General features: G+C 43.5%; 1 protein-coding gene across 1 annotated transcript; it reads left to right on the forward strand.

Moving 5' to 3' along the window:
• The first annotated feature begins 1,317 nt into the window (after positions 1–1,317).
• lratb.1 (lecithin retinol acyltransferase b, tandem duplicate 1) lies at positions 1,318–16,663 on the forward strand. The gene is made up of 20 exons (XM_061095782.1): positions 1,318–1,630; positions 2,762–2,862; positions 3,731–3,800; positions 4,114–4,244; positions 4,337–4,425; positions 4,587–4,686; positions 5,128–5,171; positions 5,508–5,585; positions 5,846–6,042; positions 7,307–7,371; positions 7,491–7,597; positions 7,693–7,795; positions 7,896–7,995; positions 10,221–10,260; positions 10,365–10,416; positions 10,627–10,735; positions 12,559–12,642; positions 12,746–12,863; positions 13,718–13,808; positions 14,501–16,663. Exons 1-20 carry the CDS (start codon positions 1,378–1,380, stop codon positions 14,573–14,575), a joined length of 2,007 nt encoding a protein of 668 aa, XP_060951765.1. The 5' UTR covers positions 1,318–1,377; the 3' UTR covers positions 14,576–16,663.
• Positions 16,664–20,232: the final 3,569 nt, after the last annotated feature.

The raw sequence follows: 20,232 nt of genomic DNA on the forward strand, positions 1-20,232 counted from the left end.
AGAATAATTGAGGAATAGTTTCGAGGAGAGGTCAGATAATATCCAATTTGAAATAAAAACAATAGCCAGTATAACACCCTGTGTCGTCCCTGAAGTTGGAATTTAAAATGATCTTAAAAGATTTATCATAAAATACATACACAACATATTCTGTACAATAAATGAAAGCCTGCTTATCCTTGAATTTGACCTCATATTGATTAAAGAAAGGTTACGCATCATTACTCTGGATGTATTCTTGGAATCGTTATGTTCTTACCTGGCCTTAACGTAAATGTTACTCGATCAAAATAAGCTCAAAACATGAAAAATAGACCAACCTTAAAAGCTGCATTTATATCTGATATTTCTCTCTGAAGCTTGCTCCTCACTCGTGTATTGCTCTGGATAAAATCATCTGACAACTGATTAAATGTAAATATTCAGTTTTTATGAACAGGTGACCTGTCAGAGTAATGATGATTGTTGTTCAAATCTGTGAGTGGAAATAGGCAGCTTCTTTGCATGATGCAAAACCAAAGGTGTTGCCTTTGTTTATTTCCCCACTATCTTGACAGTAATGATTCATTTAGTGTTTTCTTTGTTTATGAAAAGTGTTCTGACGATTTAGGGCAATGAGCACTAAACAAATCAGGTCGGCGAGCAGACCAGATGTTTTCCATCCTGCTCCTTGTTGTGAAGCCGAGCAGAACGTGACCAGGGTCATGAAGTTGCCACCGCATGTTTGTGTATGTATTTATATTTATATGTATACAAATAAAGAGAGCGAATTCTCTCTTTATTGAATATGAAACCTCCAGGCACAAAAACAGTTTCTTTCCTCTCGCTGTCTCACTTCTGAATAGCCAACCCACTGACACTGTGCAATAACCCTGGATCTTTATAATAAACACTGTACAGTTTCTCCCGAAATTATATTATAATATTTATATTTTGTATTGTTTTTGTGACTGTTCGTATTGTACCGTTTTGTTTTGTGATGTGTATTCTGTGTAAGCACAGTGAGAGCCACTTTAGCGAGTCAAATTCCCTGTTTGTGCAAACTTACTTGGCCAATAAACCTGATTCTGATTCTGATGACTGAGCCACTGAGAGACCAAACAATATATCAATAACAAATCCAAACTTTATGAGAAGTGATGATCGTCTCTAGTTCTTTGTATTTGTATCAGAATAGACGAGAGCAGGCGTAAACAAAAGTTAAATAAGTAAATAACTCTGATGATAATAAAGGGGTGCCGCGGGTGGGACACGGAACCTCCCGTCCCGTGTTTCCCGTCGGGCTGGTTTCGCCGCTGGACCAGTTGAACTTGGGAGCAGTGGCTTTGATCTGGTCGTGTTGTTTCCGGCTGTGCCTCCACCTGAAGAAGCTCCGACATGTCTCCTCTCGCCCGGTGGCTCCGCAGCGGACCCGCGGGCTCCCGGCAGCTGTGGCGCCGCAGACACTTGGGACAGCTCGTCCGTTTGTCTCCGGACTCGAACCCGTTCCGCTGCAGCTCGTCCGCCGCGTTCCCCCCGTACACACAGCGTCCAGCCCGCAGCGGCTCCAGGGAACTCACCGGCTCTGTGAGGACCGAGCCGGTCCGGATCGGCTGTGCTTCCGGGTTCTGGGGGGACACAGCGACCTCAGGTACAGAGACAGACACTGTCCCCCGCTGACCGCTTCTAATGAGTTTAAACACAGGAACAGAGCTAATGAGACATCAGTCAGGTGCTCCACTGTCCTCAATGGTCCCCAAAAACATATTAATGTCCTCAATGGTCCCCCAAAAACATAATAACGTTTCAATTGTCCCCCAAAACACATTAATGTTTTCAATTATCCCCCAAAACATAATAACGTTTCGATTGTCCCCAAAAACCACACAGGTGTATTTATTTGTCACCACTGACCATGTTAATGTTTACATGTGTCCATTTAAAGGGACTCTTACCTTTGTTGCATTTTTACACTTTTTTTGGATAAGGTTAAATTGGTATTAATAAGGTAATGACACTCTAAAATGCAAGACAGACCCACCAGGAGTAAAAACAAACAATTATTTCACTCTCATAATATTTAGTGAAAACTTCAACCAATAAAATTCTTCGGACCGAAGGACCTTATTGGCCGACAGACCTGTCTGTTTGCTGCATGGACATGCAGGTTTTCCGTCTGCTTCTTGTGGCGCATTCGGGCCCGCGTCATCAAGGCATGTGAATGTAAATGTATATAACTTACCGAATCCATTGCTTTGGTAAACAAAAACTCACGTGCGTGCGCGGAGGCAGTAGATTGTAAGTCTGCTTGTAAATAAAGTTTCTTCAAAAAAACACAGCGGATGGGAACGAGGGGGTGGGGCATTGGAGGAAGGCGGGATGATTTGAATGTGCTGTAATTCTCAAATGCAACAAAGGTGAGAGTCCCTTTAAAGCATTATATTGTTTACAAGTTTCTCCACAAACCACAGTGAACCGACACATGCAATACAACGCCCCTGGAAATTCTGATGTTTTCATTATGTTTCTATCTGTTTTTTAATTTCTTGCAATAAAATTTCATTTGAAAGAGACAGTTATACCCAGCTACTCAAACTACTGAAATTATGAACTATAAACTCAACTACCTTAAAAGAGAATCAGAACCACACGTGTGTAATGACATCATTGTCATCAGCTCCTACATGTCAGCGGCTGTGAACGTCTGTGCAGAGTAATGAGGTCATCGTGTGCGTTGATTTATTGTGTGTATTCATGTGTGTGTATTCCTGTGTGTCCTCAGTGCCTCAGCTGATCTACAGCGGGAAGCTGGACTTCCTGGTGTTCGATTACCTCAGTGAGATCACCATGTCGCTGCTCACCGCCGCTAAGGCCAAGATGCCTGTAGGTCAAGTCATATGAATTCTGATGAAAGAGTGTAACATGTTTGTGTGACGGTATAGATAGATAGATAGATAGATAGATAGATAGATAGATAGATAGATAGATAGATAGATAGATAGATAGATAGATAGATAGATAGATAGATAGATAGATAGATAGATAGATAGATAGATAACTTTATTCATCCCCGAAGGGAAATTAAGTCGTCATAGCAGCCGGTATATTTGAATACAATAAAATACAATACAATACAATAAAATAAAAATATTGAGGTAGAATAAAAAACAGAAACACAAGATAAATAGGTAGATAAGGTGCAGTGGCAAGATGATGGTAATAGTACTGATGATATGATGGTAATGTTATTGTTAGACAGTATATAAAAATAGTACGGTATATATAGTATATAATATAACATAATATATATTTATATATGATAGTAATTATACCAATATAATAGCAGTATATATAATAATAATAGTAGTAATAATATAATAATAATAATAATAATTATAACATGTACACATGTATAAATATGTGTATATAGACTTATATATACAAAGAATATACAGAGAGTATGATATAATATATGATATATAGTAGAGGTATAAATATAAGTATTTAACTATACAATAGGTAATATAATATACTATGAGTGTAAGAATATTTAGACAGAGTGTGCAAAAGACAATATTATTGTATAAAATGATATATAATATCAGTATGGTTTATATTAACACATATCACATATGATGTGAAGTAAGTGTATATGGAGCGGAGTGTTGTACAGGGTACACAGTGCAAGGAGACAGGTATATTGAATCTTTTTTACATCATGTGACAAACTGTCTCCTGTGACCTCGTGTAGAATCTGGGCTACGCTCCGGATTTCGTCCACGTCGCTCTGGCTCCGTTCATTAATGACATCCACAGGAAAGGTGAGTGAAGAAATCTTAAAATTCTCTATTTTATATTCATAAGTTCTGGATTAATCTATAAATTATGTAGGATTCCGTTTGCTACAAACAAATGTGCTGTTTTAAAAAATGTAAAACTAAATAAAAGCAGTAAATCTGGAACAGGACCCAGGTTATATTTGTAATCTATGTGTTTAGAAATGACCAGAATGATTATTCTACTATTTAAAACAGTTTCAGATTAATTTATCTTGTAAAAAAATTACACCAAACGAATGTTGTTTGAACGTTGTTTTGGCTGTATCCATGGTAACCACCGACTCGCATCCTCCAGGGATCCGTGTCGTCAGTAACGCAGGAGGCGTGAACCCTCTGGCGTGCGCCGAGGCCATACAGGAAGTCATCAAGAAGGCGGGCCTTGACCTTAAGGTCGCTGTGGTTACCGGCGATGACCTCATGCCCCAAGTGAGACCCCTCCCCCCCAACACGATCAGGTTTTATGTGTAGTTTCCAACAAGGATGATGATTGTTTCATGAACTGAATTGTCTCCTGTCAGAGAAGCAGCCTCGCTGAAGTAAAGATGGCCGACGGCGGCAGCAGACAGCGGTTACCGAAAGCGCTCCACAGTATGAACGCGTATCTCGGGTACGAGCACCACACACTCTGATCCGAGGTTTATTCACGATCACTGGTCAGAGATCAGGCTGCGTCTTCACTGACACATGTCACATGAGGGTTCTCTCTCTCTCGCTCTCTCTCTCTCTCTCTCTCTCTCTCTCTCTCGCTCGCTCTCTCTCTGTCTTCAGAGCTGCTCCGATCCGGCGGTGTCTCGACCTCGGGGCCGACATCGTGGTGACGGGACGCTGCGTGGACAGCGCCGTGGCTCTGGGGCCGCTCATGCACACCGTACGCTTGATTAGGTTGCATGTGGGGGGGGGGGGGGAGAGAAAAAGATGAAAGATTAGATCAGTCAGTTGATGCCAATTCATCCAAAACTCTGATCAAACGAGACAAATTTAAGAGGTTTTTTTTTTGACTGATTGATCAACGGAAGAGGAAGCGACATCAGGAGGTTTCTGTCTCACAGGAAGTAACGTAAATAGTTGGAGGACAGATGCTGCATGTGTGACGTTTCCGTACCGATGTGTCCGATTGTGTGTTTATTAATACAAGCTGTGTGTGTGTGTGTGTGTGTGTGTGTGTGTGTGTGTGTGTGTGTGTGTGTGTGTGTGTGTGTGTGTGTGTGTGTGTGTGTGTGTGTGTGTGTGTGTGTGTGTGTGTGTGTGTGTTGGAGGAGATATCAGTTGAGGAATGTAACGTCTTTCTGGGTTTTTTAATCTGTTGCAGTTTGGCTGGCAGAGGGACGACTATGACCTACTTGCAGCTGGGAGGTACACACACCCACACACACACCCACACACACACACACACACACACACACACACACACATTAAAACATACCATTCATACTTTATCGTACAGCAGCGTCTCTTTCTCTGGACGGAGGGTTTCATGTGTAACCTGGACAGGAAGCAGAGATTTTTAAAATACAAATATTTAAAGTGAAATATTTTTGACTTTCAAAGTTGACGGCATCGTCCAGATTTAACCTCGATACTATTCCAATATGAGACTTTACCAAACACTGTCAAACATAAAGGAGATATTATTATTATTATTATTATTGATATAAATGTTTGTGTGTGTGTGTGTGTTGTGTTTGTCAGTCTTGCAGGTCACCTGATCGAGTGTGGCGCTCAGAGTACAGGAGGAATCTTCACCGACTGGCACAAAGTTCCTGACTGGTGAGAGCGAGCCCAGATCCTTCGTGTAGAAACGTCTGGAGAAATTAATTGAATTTAAATCTTCTGATCATGCTGGTGTCATGTTCCACGTCTTCTCGAAATTCCATCGAAATAGAATTTTCGCAAATTCGTGCTAACAGACAAACACCAATGAGAGCAACCTCCTTGGTGAGGGAAAGTCAGTCGGGCTACAAATCATCCAATGGAACGAGAGGATGAGTCAGATCTCTCCATCACAGTTGGCATGTTTCTCTCTAAAGGGACAACATGGGTTTCCCGGTCGTCGAGTGCTCCAGGGACGGCTCCTTCGTTCTCTCCAAACCGCCCAAGACCGGCGGCCTGGTCTCCTTCGGCACGGTGGCCGAGCAGCTGGTGTACGAGATCGGCGACCCGCGGCGCTACCTGCTGCCCGACGTCATCTGTGACTTCAGCCAGGTGGCCATCAAGGAGATACCAGGTGCACGCACACACACACACACACACCATACACACTCACACACACACATGCAGAGTCACATTTGAGGACGTGACCACAGGCTGAACCGTCCACTGTTTTCATAACCCTGAACGCTCCTCCGGTGACCTTAAACAAACGCGTCTGCAACTTCGCGTTCACCCCGAGCCGAACCCGTCACCTTCCTCTGAGCCTCCAATAAACTCTGTATCAGCCCGTTGTGATTTATTTTTCCTTTTTTCAAAACCAAACACGCCCCCCGTGGCCCCGCTGTGGCGTCTCACCCTCACATGAACTCCAGAAACTTCTCCTGCTCCTCCTCTGAACTCCTCCTGGCTGATAAGAAGTTTAGATTTCTCTCTGTTTGGTCATTAATTCAGTGTTTGTTTGTCGTTACTCAACCTCTCTGATGTTTGCTCCATTTGAAAACCTCAGCAGAAGCGTCAGCTCTTCATTCCAGATCTGAGGCAACTGTTCATAACTTCTAACTCACTAGATACCGAACTAAATATATATACTCCACGCTGAAATAGAGAAATAATATTCTACTGTCACAAAATCCTGAATCACGCAAATATCTTCTACTTTATACTCATTCAAAATTCGACTAAGAATCCTTAGAATGTGCGTGACTCTTTGCAGAAGATGCATCTCTTCCTGATTGGTTCTCATCAGTCACATGGACCATGTTGTCACTTTATAAACAAATTAAGCTAATATTTAATCCCTCATTTTACAGGTGAGATGCTGTTTGTCTAACTGTCACCACTTAGCATGGAGCTCAAATTTGCACCATTACACTAATCCCAGAGTAGAAGATTAATTGGAGTTATAACTCTTTATTTGGCCTGATGGACAAGTCCCAGTATTCTGTATTAAGTTCTTAATAAAACAGAAAATTATACATGTATCTGTTTTCTTCCTCCTGGTTTCTACAACATTGTCAGACTCGGTTATTCAAAGTTCACATGTTGAGACGTCCTCAGTCGAACTGTGCGGATTCTCTCTCGTTGACATCGGAGGAAACTATGTGGGAGTTGTGTGTCAACTCTGGGATGTGAACTTTCTGCTCTTGTTGTCGGTGGAAGTATAAATATTTCTGTCTTAATTGAATCCGTTGGCCTCGTTTGACCGAGTCCCGACCATGTGGCTCTTATCGCCGCTTGAAAGGAGAAGGGAACAGAAAATGAACCGGTCGAGTCTGTGGTCCCGTCAGGAGTCACTGATCCTGTGTGTGTGTGTGTGTTTTGTGTGTGTGTGTGTTCAGGTGTGGAGGGAGGGGCTGTCAAAGTGACCGGTGCTAAAGGCTTCACTCCGTCACATGACTACAAGGTGAAGCAGTCAGCTTTTCTTCTTCTCTCTTCCTTTTCAAAAATGAAACACTAACGGGTTTCACGTGAAACAAACGAAGCTGTAACGTGTCGCCCTGACCTCTGACCTCTGACCTCCAGGTGTGTGCGACCTACATGGACGGCTTCAGGGCGACGGCGGTGTGTCCGGTCGGAGGGCCGAGGGCCGCGGAGAAGGCCAGACGGACGGCGGACACCATCATCAAACGGTGTGAAGGGGAGCAGTGTGTGTGTGTGTGTGTGTGTTTGTGTGTCTGTTCGGGTGGCTGCTCTAACTTTAACATGTGTGTGTGTTTGTGTGTAGCACGAAGCGGATGTTCAAGCAGCTGGGAATGGAAGATTTCAGCTCCGTCAACGTCCAGGTCCTGGGAGCTGAGGACACTTATGGTCCCAACGCTGACACCCAGGTAACACACACTGCTGAGAACTGCTGTAGGTAGTGTGTTACATTATACTTCAATAATAGTGTGATTCATGGTGTGTGTGTGTGTGTGTGTGTGTGTGCAGGGCTCCAGAGAGGCAGTGATTTGGATGGCTGTCCACCACAAACAGAAGAAGGCTCTGGAACTTTTTGCCAGAGAAGTAGCTCCTGCAGGCACCGGCATGGGTACGACACACACACGACACACACACGACACACACACGACACACACACGACACACAGACACACACTGAGCGTCCACTGAAGTACGACATTTACACCGGACTTTAAAACGTGTTTCAGATAATCAGATTACAGTTTGATCAGTTCAGTTCAGTTGAAATCCACACAGAGCCCAACGCACACACACACACACACACACCCACCCACCCACACACACACACACACACACACACACACACACACACACACACACACACACACACACACACACACACACACACACACACACACACACACACACACACACACACACACACACACACACACACACACACACACACACAACACACACACACACACACACACACACACACACACACACACCCACCCACCCACACCCACACACACAGTGGTGGGAGTGTGTGTATGTTGCTCTAGATAAGGGGGGTCGCGACCTTCTGAGCCAGATTTTGATTTTGTTTATGGTGATGATGAGTTCAGCGCACACCCCCACAAACACACACACACACAGTCTGACACACACACACACACACTCACTCACTCTGTGAACTCTGTGTGACTCCAGTGAGTCAGCTGATTCACAAAGTCTGTGCCGTTGAACTGTGAGTGGGACCGGAAGCTGATCTGAACTCAGAGCAGCTGCTTCACCTGCTCAAACACTTTTATATGTTCTGTGAAGACGACGAGAATCATTTTTCCTTAAGTACCATTATAATAATAATATCATAAACTGTATTTATTAAGTTACAACGTTCTGGGTAAAGATGCTACTTTAGTCCACAGGCTCTGGAGCTTGTTAAAGCGTGTTCGTTTATAGTCCAGGCAAAGTAGCGTTTTACGACCGACTAATTGTAAAATAATTTTTTTCAGCATAGATCATTTCTATGAGGTGTCCAGAACAACATACTAAAAGTCCTAAGAAATCCTAGTTGAGGAAGTATGTTTAATTCTCATCAATGTGTGCCAATAAGGCCCGGCAACAATACACCCCAAAAAGAGTATTTTTTTCCTTTACTCCAATCAAAATAAAACTTTACACAATGAAAGTAACCATGAAACGTAACATTTTTTGTATTACAAGTTTCTTTTGAAATGAATTTGACAAGCACATGAGCTCCACACTTATTGAATATGTCCTAATTTGCATAGGCAAACACCATTCATATGTATTACAAATACATACATAAATTCATTTTCAAAGAAACTTGTAATACAAAAAATGTTACAAAAAAACGTAAAATGTAATTGTAAAAAATTATTTTACAATTACTTCTATTTTTGGCTCCAAAATGGGCTACTTTGCCTGGACTACTATCCTTTAAGAGAAGAAGAGCCGAACTCAGGCTGCTCAATTCAGTATTTATTTAGAAAGCAATGAACAGGTTGCAGCAAAGCAATGGGCTTCCAACACACTAGGTGTATCAGAGCGCCACAAACATCCGGCGTCTGTCTATTTTATAACAGTAGATCTTCGTTCCTCCTCCTCGGAAGTACGCAGGCGTAATCCATCCTCCTGGCATTTGGATTACGGAAGTGAACAGGGAGAAACTCCCACTGACGCTATAGTTGCCCGGCAACCTGTTTACTTCATTAAAGGCCTTGACTCAGCAGATGCCATGACGGGCCAAAACTGTTGTCCAGCGAAGCAAAGAATATTATGTTTCAGCTATATCAAAACAAACCTGACTGTGTAAACATTAGGAACAACTGAACCCAAACAATGTCCCAAAATGAAGTCAACAGAGTCGCTCTGTCCGACCTCCAGAACTTATCAGACAGCTCCTGGAACTCTGTCTGATGTCGAATGCAGCTAAGGAAAATATGCTTTAATATCAAAAAAGTGAATTATGAGGACAAGTAAAAGATTCAATATTGGCATTAAACAGCAACAGTTATTAAAAACATTTGTATGAAGCATAATATCTAGCTAAAACTGTCTCTAGCTTTATTTGGTTAAGAGTTCAGTCAGCAAAGACTATAGTTAAAAATGTAAGCTGCCTGAAGGTCCAGGAGTTCTGCTCTGACACAGTCTTTGTTTCGGCTGCTCCCTCCACATGAACTAAAGTTCACCTCTTGCCACTTGAACCCAGACTGACCTCGTGTTAGGGAGGAAACTTCCGGTCAAATAAAACAAAGTACTAATCATAAAAACAAAGTTCAGGAACCCATGGTCTGACACATTCCTTCCTTGTTCTCTGGTGTTGCAGCTCCGGGACTCACCGGCATCGTGGGCGGACGTCCCAGAGTGTGAGTGGACCCCACCGCCCCCCCCCCCCCCCGAGACGAGCAGCAGGGTTTGACTCGTTAGTTCACTGTCACTGACGTGCTCCTGTTGTCACTGCTGCTTTCAGGTCTCCTGTTCTCAAGCCGTTCTTCTTCTTGCACCCGAAATCTGAACTCAAGGTCAGTTTGAGTGTTTAAAAAAAAAAGACTAGAAGAAGAAGTCTCAACGTGTCCAGACATTTTTATAAAGGAAGAGTAGAAAGATTCAAACATCAAATCAACTACTTGCTTTGTTTTTAGTTTCTAGTTAGTTACAGTTACTCAGTTGTTGCTACTAGTTTATTTACAAGTTACTCATGTTAAATTGAAAGTTACACTGACTGTCCGCAGGCCGACATTCACGTCGACGGACAGTTGGTGGAGACGCTTTCAGAGGCGGAGCTAGAAAAACCTGAGCTGGAGGCCCCTCCCACCACAGCAGACGACACGCCCGAGAGAGGTGGGGAAACACAAGAAACACAAGTGTCGTGTTACTGCTTCTGTGTGTGTGTGTGCGTCATGAATCTCCAACACTGCCGTTGTTTGGTTGCTTTCACGCGTCATTTACCGACTAACAAGCAGTGAGGCATTAGTGCTGTTTCCACGGTTACGACACACTAATATAACTTGAGCTGTTGACAGATTCAGCCGATTGTAGACTTGAGGAGGTTCTGTGGGACCGTAGCAAATTAAATTGCCGACCTGACGAAGAGGCTCGATAAGTTTGAATGGTCCTTGAAGGGCCTTGAGTGTTTTAAGGGTCCTAGAAGAAGTGGGTTTGTCGTCCTTGAAGAGGTTCTGTGAGCTCTTGAGATCGGGCACTGATCCTTCTGGAGGGCCGTGCAGAATCTGAAGGGGTTTGAAATGGTTGGAGGGGGCGTCGTGTGCGTCACTGAGGAGGTTCCAGGGTCCCACGAGGAAAATGAAATGGTCCTCGAGTGTTGTCAGCTGATGAAGACGTGTTCAACGATGAGGATTGAATGGTCGTTAAATGGTGTTTTGAAGGATCCCAGGGTTTCTTGAGGGTCCAGAACATTTCGTGTCACAATAGGTCCCAGTGAATATTTCAGGCGTCCATGAAGAGTCTCTGGCTTCAAGGAGTCCTTAAGTTATTTAACTGGTGACAGTCGGTGACGTGTTTGAAGAGTAAAAATTACAAAAACATGCCGGATACAACCAGGGGTGTTACTGACGACTGCCTACAGGGGGCGACAGACTCCCATGTCCCCTTTAATACCAAACCACAGTTTACACAAAGATCAATGAAAACAAATAATCAGAATAAAGACCAATAATACGGCAACACACACACACACACACACACACAGACACACACACAAAGAATTGCCACGGTCTGTGTCTGTGTGTGTGTTCTCCTCTTCCTGGGAAGTACAAGCTGTGCCACTTTTTCCTCCTTTCATTCTTTTGCCAACACTTCCCTCACATTGCCCTGCACAATACACACACACACACACACACACACACACACACACACACACTCTTGCAACGCTTTTAAGACATTTTCAACCCTAGGTTCATGACGGGGCAAAGAATCCAAAAGAGAACACAAAGTGAATTGTGGGAAACAAAAAGCGAGACGCACACACCGGGTCCTGGCGTCTTCCCCTACCTTCACATTCCGGGCTGAAAACAGGAAGCCTCTCAAACTAACAGAAGAAAAGCGTTCAAATAAAAGAAGAAAAAGACGAAGCCGCTGCTTTTAATATTTATGAATCTGCTTTTGTTTTGAAAAATCTAAACCACTGAGCACTATTTTTTCAGTTTATTGTGAAAGATGGATGCAGATATTCCTTGCAGGGTGTTGCAGGTCCTTCCAGGGACCCTCCACATGAGGTATATCCTAAGAGAGGTTGAAAAGTCCATGAGGAGGAACCGGGGGTCTTATTCATGACTCGGTCCTTGAAGAGGTTTCTGGAGTCGTACACTAAGCGTTTGAATCCAACACAAACAGGGAGAGGTTTGCTGGACGTGGTTTGACTCAGATCCGTCTGTTTGTACAGTCACACAAACCATAAATAAACACACTTATAAACAGACTGAAAAACTATAAATAAATACGATTCCAGAGCAAACTGAGTCACACAAGAGGAAACCTGGTCCTGAGATTTGTCATCGTGCGTGTGTGTGTGTGTGTGTGTGTGTGTGTGTGTGTGTGTGTGTGTGTGTGTGTGTGTGTGTGTGTGTGTGTGTGTGTGTGTGTGTGTGTGTGTGTGTGTGTGTGTGTGTGTGTGTGTGTGTGTGTGTGTGTGTGTGTGTGTTCAGACCTGCCCAGTGGACGATACAGCTACAGACTGGAGGAACTGGCCTACACGAGGAGCGGAGACAAAGGAGACTCAGCCAACATCGGTGAGAAGAACCACAACTATCGACTCAGTTACTCTATATAATGACGATTTGTGACCTTGTGTAAAAAGGAACAGTGACGGTGAATAACTCTCCCTCTCATCAGGCGTCGTCGCTCGTCATCCTCTTTTCTTCCCGTACCTGAAGAAACACCTGACGTCCGCGGTGGTGGAGGAATATTTCTCGCACCTCCTTCAGCCGGGGGTCGCCAACGCTGTCACACGGTGAGCGGTGGGGGGGGGGAGAGGTCATTCATGTGTGTCCATGACGAATCACCTGCAGCCCATTTACTGATCCTTTCACTTTGTCAGTCCTTACTAGACTAGAACTTATTTTGCAAGTATCATGACCTTCTCTCAAGGTCATCGCCATTTAACTACACAACAGAAACCAGGGGGGGGGACGTGTGTGTGCTAAGGTGTGTTAGTGAGGATGTAGATTCTTCTTGTTTTTCAAATCGCTGTTCAGCAGATGTTACTTGAGGATGTGAGCAGCCTCGCGTTGAACCAGCGGCCGCAGGTACGGATGGAGGATTCTGGGAATAGGCCGCTGGCGGACGTGTCTGAGCGATGACTCAGCGAGTGGCGTGTTAGCGATTAGCCTAATAAAGAGGTGGAGGCTGTAAAGCTCGCCGACCTGCGTCTCCTCTCACACCCCGAAATGCCTCCGACGCTTCATTAGTGCACCGCCAGAGCTCGTTAACCCTCCAGGAGGCCCCAGCACACGCACGCACACACACACACACACTCTCACTTAAGTACTTGCAGACAGAAACACACACTTCCACGTGCACAGGTTTTTGCATATGATCACGTTTAACCCTTCCCCCATGTATGCCACCGCAAACATGCACGTTAACACACACACACACACACGGACACACACACACATTCAAATCAAACTGAACACAGTGTGTGCAATAAACCCTCTACATCAACGCATGAGGTGCCAGGCTGTACGTGTTTGTGTGTGTGTGTGTGTGTGTGTGTGTGTGTTCTTTTGTTTGATGGTGTGGTTTCTGTTGCGTGTGGTGGTTTGGGTTGCCATGGTTACTGGTGTGTGTTTTTGTGGTTTGCAGATTCACGCTGCCGGGGATCCACGGCCTCAACTTCGTGTTGCAGAGTTCACTGGGTGGGGGAGGGGTGGCGTCCCTGCGCAGCGATCCCCAGGTAAAACACACACACACACACACACACACACACACACACACACACACACACACACACACACACACACACACACCCACCCACACACTCTAGCCTCATTCTAAGCACCTTCAAATGGCTCTTTGAAGTGGTGAGAACCAGACAAAATGTCTTCCCAGGGCTGCTGTCCAGCTCCATCACACGCCCACGTTCTCGCCCTGATTGGTTCTTAGCCTCAGTTACACTTCCACCTCAATGGTCACGTGATTTTTGTTTTCAGGTGTGTTCCTGTGGACGGAGATTATAACTGATTACTTCATAGTGACTGACAGACAAACAGACGAAGAAGAAGAGATTCTGTTTTTTTTCTTCTTGCATCTTTACAGCTCCGTGAGGTCGTGTCCTTTGTCGCCCGTAACGCTCCTGCGTTTGAACCTTTGTGTCTTTCACCCTCCTCCTTTATTTCTATCCGTCCCCTGTTCAGAAAGTGCTGTAAAGTTTTTACTGCCTCACTGGATTCTGCGGCACATCAAAGAAACGCACACTATTACGGCTCAACACTCTCAATGTGCTAACACACACACTTCATTTCCGGGCCCATGAAGCTGAGACCCACGCAGGATGTGGGAATTCAAACACGTGAAGAAGGACACGTGCGGTTTGGGATTTAACGAACGAGTGCAGCTCCTGAGAACTGTGGTGTTGTCTTCCCTCAGGGTAAAGCCTTCGGTCAGATGCTGCTGGACGTGAAGCTGAAGGGCCTGCCGGACCTCAAGTCACTGGTGGACTGAGAGACGTCTCCGAGCGGCGAAGAAGCTCCCGGCAAGAGAGGAAGACGAACGTGAGACACAGGATCATTCACAATCACGTCCGAGAGACAATAACCCAATCAAGGAGAAGACAGTTTAGTTCATACTGTGCAATTTAACGCCAAACAGCGAATCCAGTCCGTTTTATTCACACGCATTTGCTTCTGAGGGTTTAAGGATCTGTACAACATTTGAGATTTGGCACAGATTCACAGGATTTGAACCACAATGAGAAACAAAAGGGTGACGTCCAGGAAACTGTCAAACACGCCGCCACCACACCATAAATAATTTTTATGAGGGAAGCTTGAATGTTCAGATTCGACCTTGGAACGAGCAGTTCAGGAACAAATGTGGGGTCCGTGAGATGTGGCTGAAAGCTCTGTGGTAAAAGTTTAAAGAGGCTTCAGTTCACCAGGAGCAACCGGAACAGCTACAGTTGTTCTCTCACACATCTCAATTCAAAAAGAGACACATCCGACCTCCGCTGCTACACCACTCAAAAGAAGAAGTTTCCAAGGATCAAATTATAACTCACTTTTGCTACAGTTACATCTGCCGTATTTTACCTTTTCTAAACTAATGATCAATTAATCAAGAAAATAACCAATCGATTGAATCAGTAATGAAAATGGCCGTTAGCCGCTGCACTAGCTCAAAGCTCCTGAGCCGAAAGTTGAGGTTTCTCAATTACTTCTTTCCAAACTATTTCAGCCAGCGTGAATACAATGTCTGAGTAAATCCGCTGCGGAGGAGCATGTAATGTGGTTAAAAGTTCCAAAACATCTATTAAATAGCCCTTGAGGTGAAGATGGTTTTGTCAACCGACAATTATTTTGTCAGGATTTGATCTTTGTATTGAAAAGTGGTTGTTGACTGAGTATGAATCACAGGATCCAAACTCCCAAACCCATCTGAACAGACTGGTAAATGGCTGCCTGCCACCATGTGGAGGCTTTTCCAGCCCAGAGGGGGACATGATGATGATCTGGATTTAAACTCCTCGCCAGCTTCAGGGAAATTGCCCCTGACCTCCCACTTCCCTCCGAAGGGGAGTGGTGGTTTGGCTTTCCCTCGGAGGGTGAACAAAGGATCCGCCCGGGCAGCGAGACGCTCCGTTCAGATATCAGAGGAGACACATGCTCGCGGGCCTCAGGTCGACCGGGCCCGGCGCCTGGTTTCCCCACGGCGCGTTCACCTCAACACGACCGGGCTCCAGTGTTCGCCGCCCCGCAGGAATGTGAGTCTCCTTCCACCAAACCGACTCTGTGGCCTCTGGTCTGTTTATCTATAATTGCAAACAGGCCGAAGCTGCAGACGGAGTCGCTGCAGAGCTTCTGTCATGGATAGAAACTCATCTTACCCACCTCCTCTGAATCATTCTCTCCCTTCCCCAGATCCTCCTCCTCATGCTGCTGCACTTTTCTCTCATCAGCAGAAATGTGGAACGTCTCCTCTTCCTCTTTTCCTCTTTGGATTCTTAACCTCTCTTTGATGTGTCCCCGACCTTTGACCTCTTCTGGTTCTTTGGGACTTTGATGATCTCTGTACCAAAAAGTATTTCGTCAATGGGACGATTCCAAACAAGAAAAGGAAACCACATTAAACGTCTTCCTCAACCAATAAATAAACAGTTTTCTTCCTGACAGACAGACAGACATTCATTGCAACACGACTAATCTTCACAGACGTGAATTGGAACCAGAGTTTAACGAGTGTAAATCAGGCCAATGAAAAAGAAATCACACGGGAAAAATAAAAAAACCCATCCAAACCACTTTTGGATTCAACTGAAGAGATCAGATGTGAGGTGTTAAAATCAAAGCTGGGAATTCCAACTCAATTCCAGTTTCAATTAAAGTCCCGAGTCACCACTTTACATGGAAAAGAAACTCACGCCTCCAAGATGACAAATGAGGTTCGAGAGAAAAATGCTGGAATTTACATCTGTCCTGCATATTGTTGCTTCCCAAAACTCCAACCCCGTGATTCCCAGGGAACATTGTGTTTTGTTAATTATTTGTCGAAACTCTTCATCATTGTGACATAGCAATTTTTGCAACCCCGCCCCCCCCCCCCCCAAATAACTAACTAACATGGACCACATGAACATAACGGTTCACAACTGTGTAGAAACAATGATTTCCTGGCAGTTGTTGCTCATTTTCTCACACACGTTTTAATAATCTCTATTTTATCTCTTTGTCTCCTCTCGGGCCAAAAGTTGAGTTTGGGAACGGGAGTCCGAGGCAGCGGGGGTTCATTAAATCTTAGTTTAAGTTTCCATGATGTTTCTGCTCATTAACAAAAATGTGTTCTCATGCACATGGAGAGAAAGCACGAAAAAAGCAAAACTCTGCAGTGTCGGAAAACACTTTTTTTATTTGAACTTCACCGCTCATAACAACAACATATAATTAAATCAAGAAACTGAATGTTGTGAACACCTGTGCCAAATGTCATGTTAATCCCGCCTGTATTTGTGATCTGGACCAGCGGTAGTATTTGGGCAAAAAAAGAGCAAAGGACTGAGAATTGATCTTTGTTCAACACCAGGTATTTTCTTTTAGATTCTCATCAAACTCTGTGATATTGATTATTAGAACAGCCTTTGTTCATTTACTATTTGATCATTAAAGACTGTTGACTTCTGTGCCAAATTTCATGGTAATCCATTCTGTAGTTGTTTGCGTTTGGTTAAAAAAATCCAAGGTCCAAGAATTGAACCTTGTGGAACACCATAGATTTATTTTTTGAACTTAATACTCAGAGCTCTAAGAAGCTCCAACTTCTCTTACGCCAAGGAAACGAGGTAAAAGTTCTTGTTGTAACTCTGATTAAACTCTGATTTAATGTGTTCATAGATTAAGAATCGAAACGAAAGCAACTAGGGAAACATTATTTAGAATATCAAATGTACTTCTAGTAAATCTGAAAGCTGTTGTTCAGTTTCTTCTCAGGATGTTTTTAGGAAACGATTTGAACTCTGTTCTCCACATGAAGCCTTTCTCTGGAACCACATGTGCATTTTTTGTATCACTGTTGATTCTAATAGGGGGGAGAAACATCTGCGAAAAACTGTTTATACTTGAAACTAATTTTTATAAACCCCACATGATTAAATCCATAGAATCAGAAATGTTGTAATTAACGATCTTAGACGGATAAAAACGTAAATCATGAGAAATGTGAAGAAAGCCACTGAAAACAAACAGTGAGCCTGTGTGATTTTGTAGATAATTACTAAAGAGATTAAAGATATTTTGATGAACGCAGCTTCTGTTTTAAGTGGATTTTTGTGCGTCTGTGTGTGTCTGTTGTTAACTTGTAAAATCTCTTTGACACAGGAAGTGGAGCAGAAAGAGGCGTCGACACAAACCTCCAACATTTGTTTCAATGATTTGTTGTTAAACGTGGATTTTTGCTAGATATCTACATCTAATATTTTATGTTTTGTCGTCAAACTGAAACACAATCTAAAGTTTCAGACGTTTCAGATCATGCACTTCTTTTTAGGAGTTAAAATCTAAACTAAAGATCCAGGAAAAAGGTTTTTCTGTCTGGATCAGAGTGAAGATGGTTTGAATGACCTGGTTCTTTAATTTGATTAGTATTCATCACATGCAGACAGCATGGGAACCTGTGTGTGTGTGTGTGTGTGTCCTCGAACCATTTGTCAGAATGTCGTTGTCTTTGTGCAGCGCGGACTGACAGAGGTAAAACAACACAATCACAACCTCTCTCTATCTCCCTCTCTCTCTCTGTCTCTCGCTCTATGTCTGTCTCTCTGTCACGGCGGACAAAAGGAGATAAATTACTTATCATCCATCACTTTTCTTTTCTCTTATTTCTCTTTAGGCGTCTTCTCTTGTGAACTCATCTTTAATTTGTCACCAGACTGAGCGTCGGCATTGTTCATGAAGACATCAACTATGAACCATCTCCCTGGTGATTAACTTAAGCTAATGCTAAAGTCGACAAACCAATTAGAGTAAAGCACAGGCAGACGCAGAAAAAGTTTTGAAAGATTTTAATCCAGCGTGGGAAAAAACCTGAGGTGTCACATGTGAAACAGATACTGATACAGTTTTTGTTTGGTAGTATGATGATGATGATACTGGTTTACAGCTCCTGCCCACACTGCTGGAGAGCATTAACACCATGCAGGGTAATCCACACAACACACACAACACACACACACTCACACTCAGCCGTCACTCATCTCCATTCACCTTTACACTGCAGCTCAGTCGGGGTCACATCAACACATTCAGCTGCCAAATCTCCTCCAACCAGTCATTCAGCATCACTCAGCAGGGAGTGTGTGTGTCTGTGTGTGTGTGTGTGGGAGTCTGTGTGTGTGTGTGTATTTCCATAAACTTCCCTTAATCCCAAAAGTCCCCTTCTCTTCAGAGGGTGAAAAGCAGAAGAATGATGAATAAGTAACTGACCTCGGTGAATTACCCAGCATGCTCGGGGGGGCTGTGGCCTCAAGCGACATTCAAGACGCTTGAACCTCGATCATCGACTGCGAGTAAAGATGGATGATAATTCAAAAAGACACAAATATTCATGAAATCGTCACCACAAGATGGCAGCGTTCGTCTTTGAGGTATTTTGGCTTCATTTCCTGGAGGAAGCGGAGACACGTCGTCCATCTTTATTCGCAGTCGTTGGTCCGTAACCACAGAAACGAGTCATCTGCTCTTGAGTCATTGACAGTGGTGGGAAGTAACGAAGTAGAAATACTTCATTACTGTACTTAAGTAGATTTTTCCCATATCTGTACTTTACTTGAGTATTTATTTTTCGGACGACTTTTTACTTTTATTTGTTACATTTGAACAAAAATATGTGTACTTTCTACTTCTTAAAGTCTCAAACTGGCTCGTTACTTGAGCAGCGGAGGTTTGGCGCAGCTCTCTCTCTCTCTCTCATCTAGGGTTCAAAATTTGTAAAATTATACATTATATTCATATTGTTGTAATAATTTTTCAGTCAGTTGAGATACATCTTGAGGAGAAACATCTTGGGTTGTTTTGTGTCTGTATAGACCTACTATAAAAAGCACTTTGCATTTTTAATTTTGGTACTTGTACTTTTACTTTTGATACTTAAGTACATTTCAACACCAGATTCTTTTGATACTTAAGTACTTTTAATATGAGCTACTCTAAGACTTTTACTCAAGTCATTTTCTGACGGGTGACTTCTACTTTTACCGAAGTCACTTTCAGGTAAGATATCTGTACTTTTACTCAAGTATGGCTTTCAAGTTCTTTATACACCACTGGTCATTGATACAGTGGAATCCCCCCCCCCCCCCCCCGCCCCCCAGCATAACGTCACTGAACGTTCTCCTGCTCCAGTTCTGCAGAAACTCAAGATAAACTTAACTAAACTAGTTAAGAGTAGTGAGAAGTGTTGGAGACAAACTCTTTCTTTTTACTGGTTCAGTTTATTAAAAAGTTCATGTGGAGAATCCCAAAGTAAACACTGTGTCTTCACCATCTTCATCTTCATCAGTGAAGTGCTGCAGAGGAACGAGCCCTGTGGTTTTTAACATTACAAAGAGCGTGTGTGTGTGTGTGTGTGTGTGTGTGTGTGTGTGTGTGTGTGTGTGTGTGTGTGTGTGTGTG

This window comes from Limanda limanda, chromosome 22 (genome assembly GCF_963576545.1).
Source record: "Limanda limanda chromosome 22, fLimLim1.1, whole genome shotgun sequence".
Taxonomy (NCBI): Eukaryota; Metazoa; Chordata; class Actinopteri; order Pleuronectiformes; family Pleuronectidae; genus Limanda; species Limanda limanda.